Source organism: Austrofundulus limnaeus, unplaced genomic scaffold, assembly GCF_001266775.1.
Source record: "Austrofundulus limnaeus strain Quisiro unplaced genomic scaffold, Austrofundulus_limnaeus-1.0 Scaffold83, whole genome shotgun sequence".
NCBI lineage: Eukaryota > Metazoa > Chordata > Actinopteri > Cyprinodontiformes > Rivulidae > Austrofundulus > Austrofundulus limnaeus.
Window position 1 is genome coordinate 1,411,415 of NW_013952485.1, and position 9,560 is coordinate 1,420,974.

The 9,560-nt window shown below is 38.3% G+C and overlaps 1 protein-coding gene across 2 annotated transcripts in view; it reads left to right on the forward strand.

Moving 5' to 3' along the window:
- Positions 1-7,571: 7,571 nt before the first annotated feature.
- arhgef7a (Rho guanine nucleotide exchange factor (GEF) 7a) overlaps positions 7,572-9,560 on the forward strand; it is a 53,628-nt gene continuing 51,639 nt past the window's right edge. The window contains exons 1-2 of one of the 2 annotated variants that reach the window (XM_014011683.1): positions 7,572-7,681; positions 7,861-8,064. In XM_014011683.1, the coding sequence (XP_013867137.1) occupies positions 7,900-8,064 (165 nt within the window). In that variant the 5' untranslated portion in view covers positions 7,572-7,681; positions 7,861-7,899. The remainder of the gene's footprint in view (positions 7,682-7,860; positions 8,065-9,560) is intronic. The other variant, XM_014011682.1, reaches the window with a different exon arrangement.

Genomic DNA, 9,560 nt, shown 5'->3' on the forward strand with positions numbered 1-9,560 from the left:
TTCACTCCAAATGTTGTTAATTACATCCCCAATACCAACATACCTATGTAAAATTTAAATAAAAACAAAATGCATTGATTTGCAAATCTCATAAACTTGTATTTTATTCACAACAGAATATACATGATAATATATTAAAAGTTTCAGCCTAAAAATTGTTCAAAATCTTTAGTTAAAAAAGTAATTTTGAATTTGATGGCAGCAACATTTCCAAAAAAATAAAACCGGGGCAAGAAGTGGTTGTAAAAGTAATAATGCTAATAAGAAACAGCCGAGGGAGCATTTTGCAGCTAATTAGGTCAATCAGCGACAGGTCAGTAAGAGGACCAAGTATGAAAAGAGCATTTTAGAAGTAATAAAAAGGACAGAGGGTCATCAGTGTATAAAAAAAAGTTGCATCTAAAAATGGTAGAATTTTTTCTGAATATATGTTTCAAAATCAAAACACTTGTACGACTTTAAATTTTTCATCATCTACAGTTCAAAATATACTGGAGAAATCACTGTGCTCAAAATTTGTAAACACAGTTCGTTACACCATCCACAAGCTCATAGGAAGAAGCTGTATGTGTGAACACCATCCAGTGTTCTGTGGACCATCGTTCATTTAAAAAGGACTCAGGCAAAGTGGAAAACGGTTCAAAATCTGAGATTCATTTTGTATGACGACACATCCTCACTTCAAAAACCTTCCTCTCTGATGGTATGGGGATGCATTTGTGTTTCTGGGCATCTTACAAATCAGAAAAGGCACCGTCAATCAGTAAAACGTATTTACAGGTTTTAGAACAATACATGAGCTTACTCGGCAAATAAATAAATAAATGAATAACTAAATAAATAAAATGCAGGAAAGATGACCCAGCATTCATCTTACTAAATGACAGGGGTGAAGCCAGAGGGTAGCTCGGGGTGGCCATGGCCACTGCTATGCCAGCAACATTTTGGCAAAGACATTTCTTTACTCTGAATGTTCATTTTAACTGAACTGCGCAAACATGTTATTCTCATGATGTAATTTTACTTGGTAGCTTCTGCTCATAAATGAGAGAATGACCAAGAAACACAATAAGATCCTCAGTCATTTTCTGGGTCAGTGGTTCCAGTTTGGCCAACCCCCATAAAAATTGTCTGACTCCGCCACTGTTTATGTTGTTAAAAAAAACGAGGGATGCTTCACAGTGGTATGACTTGTCCTAACATTTCTGAGATGCATTACTGCCAACAAATATAAACTTAAAGGACGTTTCCCCAAAGATTTAACAACCTTTTACTTCAAGTTTTTTATAAGCGATGGAGGATCAACCAAGGTCAGACTCCGGGCTAACGTCAACAAGACCAAGATCATGCAAATTGGGTACCCTACGGCTGGCACCCTGCCACTATCGGACCATACCAGATTGAAGGAGTGCAAAGGTTCACRTATCTGGGCAGCATTATAACCAATGATGGTGATGCAGAACACAATGTGGCGTGCCAGATTGGGAARGCGGGAGCTGTTTTTCAGCAGCTCCAACCAATTTGGATGTCCACAACYGTCAGCATGGCGACAAAGATCCACCTTTTTAACTCGATCATCTTCTCAACAGCCATATACGCATGTGAAACATGGAAGATGTCTTCAAAGACTGAAAGAAGACTGAACGTTGCCCATCAGTGGTGGTTAGGACAGATCCTGTGAGTCTCATATCGGGACAGCATCACTAACGAGGAGATCCATTGCAGAACAGCAACCCAGCAACACTGAACAACATTGTGACAGAGTGCCAATTAAGATTCGCTGGACATGTCCTCCGTCAGAAAGCAACACGCCTACTGAAAACCACCATCCAGTGGATACCACCATGGGGGAAGTGGAAACAAGGGCGTCCTTGAAGGAACTGGCACCCTACCTTCCACAAAGACCTCAAGGCCCTAGCCCTTTCATGCGTAGAGGTCACTACAGTGTACAGCTGTTTAAAAGTATTTATTTCTTTATATATGCCTGCAGTTTTGGGCAGTGTTGCATATAATCCACTCTAGTGGAAGCTATTACATCATCCCATAGAAAAAAATCCTATTGGCTGGTCATTGCAACGGGAAAAAATAGTCAGCAAAACCAAGATGGCTGACAAATGGGGAGAACAACCAAACACCTCAGCTATTTCAGTTTCTACCTTCCATAAAAAGATACCATTGCAGGTAAAAAAAAAAAAAAAAAAAGATTACATCAAGTAAAATCTAAGGTGAAATATTATGTAAAGGTTTTCCAAGTTTTGAGTTTATATTTGTAGAAAATACAGATTAAATGTCCACTCAATTGTACATCATGCATCACTGGCTACGTTTTAACTTCAATGCAATGTCAGTTATTACCGATGTTGTACTTGAAAATAATTCATATCCTATACAATTTTGGTTGTAAATCAACTTTATAGTATTACAATGTAATTTGATTTTTTTAAATATAAATCTTTATACACTGGCCAAAAATATATATTTATTTTACATGCTATAAGAGAGATTGCTATCAGAGAATATGCTCAAATTAGAGACTTAACAAGAGTATATTCTGATAAAAACAGTTACAGTTAAGATTCTATGAGGATCTACAGTTCAGAGTAGGGCTGCACTATATCAGGAAAACCTGCGATGTGTGATAACAGTGCTTAATATTGTGATGACAATATGACTTGCGATAAATGAACAAATACATAAATATGTAGTGTTGATGTTTTCCAGGTTCTGAGCAAAAAAACTAACAAAGAAACAAAACTAATCATTTTCATTCTAGTATGAATTTTTAAAAATATGAAGAGTAATATATGAAGTGATCCATTTGATTGGTGAAATACTTCAAGTTTCCGTTTGAGTGACAAAACTCATAAAAGCAAACAGTTTTTGAATTTGTTGCAATAGGCATATTGAACAAGCAGTTATTGGGAAGACGATATACATTTTCGATGTATTGTGCAGCCCTAGTTCAGAGAATGTGACTTGTGTCACACTATCCTCCTCAGTTCAGAGAGAATATATCTTTATTTTTTAACCTTGTTTTACATCCCTAAAGCTGAATAAAAATACCTAGTGAAAACATTATTTAATGTTTACGTTCATCAATAGAGCTCAAACAGAGAGGACTACAGAGTAGTGGAGGAACCACCATTCCAACAGAATACCATATTACAACTGTATAACTAAATTACAACTATACCTGTACAATTACCATGTTATTACCTTTATGTTTTTTACAGTACAAAATGCATGAAGTACACTTGGGTGTACAGATAATTATTTCTTTAAAAAAATAACGATAGAAAATTTTTTTCAAACCTTGTTTTTCATCCCTAAGGATGTTTGAAAACACTTAGTAAAAAAAATCCTGACTGAGTTTATCATAATTCATGCATGAAAGGGCTAGATATCAGCCCAGATGAGGCTGAAGAGCTCGCAAGACATCAACCCCAATGGAGACGTCTTGCCGCCCATTGTGCCAAAAAGCACAGAAGGAACTAAGTCTAAAAAAATAAGTTTTTGATAATATGTTTTAATGTGAATTTTTTATTTAAATTTGCGACTTATTGCGCGTTTTGTTGTTTGACATTTTACACAATGTCCCAACTTATTCAGAGCTGAGGTTGTATTACAGGTGAGACTCAGTTGGTAGAGCTGCCACCTCTCAGTGAGAGGGTCACAGGATCATTTCCTGTCTTGCAGCTATTCTAGGTTGAGATTGGATTTTCTTCCCGTGCACACGTGGGTTTTCTCTGAGTTTTCTCGTTTTCCTCCCACAGACCAGAAACATGCACGTAATATCTAATGCACATAATATATGTAGTATCTCTAAATTGTCCCATTGTGTTGGTGAGAGTGTGTCTCTGTGTCGCTGTGATGGACTTGCAGCCTGTCCAGAGTGAACCACACCTCTCACACAGTGACTGCTGCTGGATRTGGGCACCAGTAACCCCCACAACCTGGAAAGAAAGAAGTAAGTTAAAGATAATTTAAGGATGGATGGAAGTTTAAAATATCTAAAACATCACAAAATCTGGTGTAAACAGTAAATCTTTCTGCCTTCTTGATGGCGTGTCTCATAAAGGTCAGGAAATTAGACTTTTGTTTTCACTATACATTTTGCTTGATATTCTTGCAGTTTAACACCTTTGGGTTTAGCCGTTTCATTTGCTTTTTTAAAACCTATAATATCAAGTTTTTACTGACTTTCAAAGCAAAAACAAAATTTACATAAAAAATTGCGAGCAAAAATTGTTTTCTTGTCTCCTATCTTCCGAGAAAGTAGGTCTGATCATCTCTCTTTCTGACATCTTGTCATTGCACGCTTGCCTGCTCCATCAATTATTCTACTTAACACTTCCTGGTCTGTGAAGTAAACGACTTGTGCAGAATCCGCCTTGTCAACTTAAAATATGAGCTGTCTTCCTGCTTCCAACTTCTTTTTYTCTCTCTCTCTCTCTAGAACAGCATCATGCCCTTTAAGAAAGGCTGAGAACTGGATCATTTTTTAATTGATTAAAACTAAGATGTCTGCACGGCTCAGAGAGCACAGCTTCCCTTATTTGTTTATGGCAGCTGTCAGAAAGCGAACACAGGGGCAGCACCAGAAACCTGTGAAACACATGAAATGAAACTTTTTTTTAATTTTCAGAAATGTTACCTAGATAAGTCATAAACTGAATCACAGCATGTTAACCTAAATTTACAAAAAAGRAGCTATTTTTTGTTTGATTTGCTCATGAAACAGACTTTTTTTCCATGTGGAACAAACTGAATGAAGTGTAAATATGAAATGCCTAGAGCCAGACTCCACAGCCACACAATAGCACCCATGGTTACAAACACATGGCGACAGGACCTCATAGGCCTCATAGGTGGCATCCCTTGATGCTGGCTGTTTAGAACATAAGCCTCAAGAGTCAACCTTCCTGACAACATGCATATTGCCTTTTCTTTTCCACAAAATGATGAATACAATAAATAGAGGAAACGGTTGAGTCAGGACCTGCTGCTTGGTTTGTTTGCCATTAAGATTATTTTGGGTTTCCAGATTCCTGCAGGTAGAAATAAAAACAAACAAACAAACAAACAACTATGTAGTTCCACTTCCTGCCGAACCATCTGTTATTAGAAAGCCTATTTCTTGTGATGATGTATTTTCACGCATGGACCTAAACTCGCACCCATGTACACAAAAAWTTTTTTTTTCCCTGAATTAAGATTTTTATCAGCAGAACAAACCTTTTAACATACATTTTTAAAATGTGCATTCATGGATTATTTTTGGTCATGGCAAGGACTTTTAACCTTGTAGCTCAAGGCTTATGACTCAGATAGGAAGTGAAATAATTTTCATTTATGAAACAGAGGAAAGCAGATCACAGCAAACAGAGGACGCCATCTTGTGGCCACTGTGAGAAGTGCTGCTCAGCTCTGCACAAACTGTTCAATAAAACGACTTCCTTTTGATTTATTTTAAGTTTCTCTGGCCGAGRTCGTTTAAAGTCAAGTTGTGTGTTCCTCTTTGAATTTATATCCCTTTAAGTGCAAGTGTCTGTTCTGACAATAACTTTGCCTCTCTTTGTGTATTTGGTTTACCGCACAAATGATTTGGAGATAAAGAGACGTCAGATTGAGATGGTCTAGAGCAGTGTTTCCCAAAGTTGGGGTCGGGACCCAAAGTGGGGTCCCAAAACTTCAAGGTGGGGTCCTGAAAATATTTTCTGAATTAATTACACTTTTGCCTTAGTTGTTGCAAAGGAGTGAGGTTAGTGTATTTAAAATGGATAAATGTAGTATAAAAATATTGTTACTATGCCCATGTTTAGTTGACCTGATACAAATGTTTATCATACAAAAATAACTGGGGGCTCAGGTCTCTGCTACTGTTATTTTGTGGGTCAAAAGCTGAAAAGTTTGGGAACCACTGGTCTAGAGCATTGGTTCCCAAACTTTTTAGCTTTTGACCCCCAAAATACCAGCAGCAGAGACCTGTGACCCCAGGTGTTGTTGGTTGATAAACATTGTTTTCATGTCAAATAAACAAGAACATAATAACAATATTTATTACTCTCTTTTTGTCCGTTTTAAGTCCACTAACTTTACCCTTTTGTAGCAACAAAGGCAAAAAGAAATTGTTGGTAGTTGTAATGTTTTAGTGTAAGTAATTCAGAAAATCTTTTCAGGACCCCACCTTGATGTTTCAGGACCCCACTGTGGGTCCCGACCCCAACTTTGGGAACCACTGGTCTAGAGGAGGGACAGTGAGYATAATGGTAGAAAGAGGTTAGAGATGCAGCTGCCAGGAAAAAGACAAAGAGGGGATATGCAGTTAGAGAAGACATGGAGGAAGATGGACGACAGAGGATGCAGAGTGAAGGATGGAAGATGACTCGTTGTGGTGACCTCTGAAGAGAGAACAGCCAAGAAGGAGAAGGAGAAGAAGAAGGTTCTCTCTGGATTGATCTTTAAGTTCTGTTTTATTTTGTGAAGTCTTTGTTCTGTTTTCCAGTTCACCTGAGCTGGACATTCAATGTATTTTGTCTCCAAATCTTTTACATTTAGACTTCCCCTCCTTTAGCAGGCAAAACCCAAATCTGAATCAGGCACATTATTGTACTTTAAAGTGAAGTCGTGGTTATATTGCCAGAGTTTGAGTAAATATTCACAAAACTCTTTGTTTTTGTATTGTGTTTGGCTTTTATGTTTTCACTTTCTATAATTATACAGAACATTTACAGAGTTGCACTGATGCTCAGCTCTTAAATGCAGTGAACTGTTCCTTCTTGTGAAGAATGCCTTTTTTGATAAACAGCCGGTCGACCAGGAAGAGTGCACAGGAATTTATACACAAAAGCACTCAATGGGTGCACAAACTGCTCTGGCTGTTACATCACCAGACTTTGTTGGAGACCAGACAAAAGTTGGTCAAATGTTAAGTTTTAGGTTGATTGGTAGCTCAGTGAAAAAGACATAAAATTTTCTGAGTTTGCTGATCAGAATTGTCTGCCTTTAAGACATTTTCTCTGAAAATTCATACAGTGTAAAATCAGAAACAATTAAAAAACTGTGTTATTATAGTGTGATTTTCTTCTTTTGTTTTAGCAAGTGTTCCTTCACAAAATGCCGCGACTCACATCTTGTAATTTAGTCTAACATTTAACATGTGAAATGTTAAACCATCCACTTGTGACTTTTGTATTTCAACATGACCAATCATTAATGTTATCTGCTTTAAGTTAGGAAATGACTGTTGGGATTCTACTACTTTTTCTGTAGACACAATTTAAATGTTCTTGAAGGTTGGTTTGCATGAACTCCCTCTCTCTCCAACATATCAGCCAGGCAGCTGCTCACTTTGAATGTGACCAAAACCTGTTCCCAGTAGGGGAAAAAAAAAAAAGACAGAGGCTCTAATAAACGGATGACATGCAAAGCTGTGTAAACCTCATTTATTCATGCCAAGCTGAGGTGGACCAACAGCTGGTTGGACCGGGCCTGTCCCTCTGCTGTGATGTCAGCCAATAGACAAGAGGCGGCTGCGATGCGCATGTTTGCAGTCCCCTGAACGCACCAGCGACGCGCATTTTGACAGATTTCCAGACAGGGTGGAGAGGAGCGTTCAAGGAAGGAAAGGAGACTTGCTGGATTTCCATCATCTGCTCCTCATCCTCCGCATCCAACCGAGGTATATTTATATATAGAGAGAGGTTTTCCCTCAGTCCTCTGTCTCATMCTTTGCATCTTTTATTATCGGGGTGGAGGATTAATGATGTTTATCTCCTAACGCACAGAAGACAGCATATCCAGGGCGGTATACGCTGTTATATAAAAATATAAATATACACCCCCCTCCCCTATTCGAAGGAAAAATAGCAGCGCAGGCTCTTTGTTGAGGATCTGGACATGAATTCGGCGGAACAGACGGTAACATGGTTGATCACGCTCGGGGTGCTGGAGTCGCCGAAGAAGACCATCTCGGACCCGGAGGCTTTCCTGCAGAGCTCCCTGAAAGACGGGGTGGTCTTGTGCAAACTGCTGGAGCGGCTCAGCCCGGGCTCCACGGAGAAAGTAAGGGCAAAAACACATCCTCTCCCCCCACGTCACACACACACACACACACACACACACACACACACACACACACACACACACACACACACACACACACACACACACACACACACACACACACACACACACCAGCCCTCCTCTTCGCAGTCGGCGCGTCTGTACGCGCGGCTGTCCACATCCGCGACACCGACGCGGTCTGTTGTCCGGCCTCTCTTTTTGTCCACTGATCCATGAGACCATTCCTTTTGTAGGTCACCGCGGTTCTTGTTATTGTCTGCACTAAGCTTGCACATATGTTCCCTGCGCGGAAAAAAAGGGGCCTGTTTTCTCTAATAATCAAATTTATTAGATGTGTTGGGGAAAATAATCTCTTAGAATGAAGCTGTCGGTGCGGGTCTGGTTGTTGTTTTTACATCTGAAGCGGCTGCTTTCAGTTTATAATCCATGTTTTGCATGTCTGTTACACTAATATAGGCCAGGGATGAGAGGCTATCTGTTCTCTGATGATGAGCCATTGATAGCAAATGCTCCATTTTTAAAGAAACAGTACAGATAAAAAAAAAGCTTGAAAGAACCTATTTACATACGTGGCGTCATGTTTTCTCTTTTGCATATGATGAGAAGAATTAAACAAATCAACTGATGCTGCTTTATTTGTTTATTTATTTATGAAATCTTATAGAAATGTTGTCTCTTGTTTTCATTTTCTGTAAAATGTTAGTAACAAACACAAAGCCTCTCTCCAAAATACATATTGTGTTCTAGTTACTTTGAAAACAACAACAACAACAACAACAACAACAACAACAACAACAACAACAACAACAACAACAACTTTTTTAAAGGTTCCTAGTATGTAAGAGTTGTTTCCACCATCGCCTTTGCTTAAGAGGGATTGCTTAAAGATTAGTCACAATCAGCTTCCTTAGATAAACTTTTCAGTAACTGATTCTGATTGTCTTAATTGGACTGAAATTACTGATTGGACTTTATTTAATGTTTGTTTTGAACTTATTTAGAATGCATGTTCATCATGTGATTTGGACATTTTTGTATAAGAGGAAGCCTGTTGTGAATAYACACTATTTTATCACACTAAATTGAACAGAACTGATAGTCACTCATTGTTAATGAGATTGGTGTTTAGTGTGTGGCCAATTTCATCGTGGCTACTTGTTTTAGCTGAAATGGGTAAGAGCCATAAACCAGTCTTGTATAAAGTACCTCAAAGTGATACTATTACCACAAACTTACTTTGGTAAAAAAGGTCTCCTCTAAGAATATTACTTCAGTAAAATTCTTGAAATATCTGATATTTTGACGTAACATGGATTTAAGTAAAAGTACTGAGTAAAAATGAGCAGTTACATTTTCCACAATGACATTTACTGTGAGGTGACCCCCCCCCCCAATTTATTTTCTAAAGGTCAAAATGACTAATGTTGATGTTAAAAAATTAGGATGCACTAGCTGTTTCAGTAACACACACACAC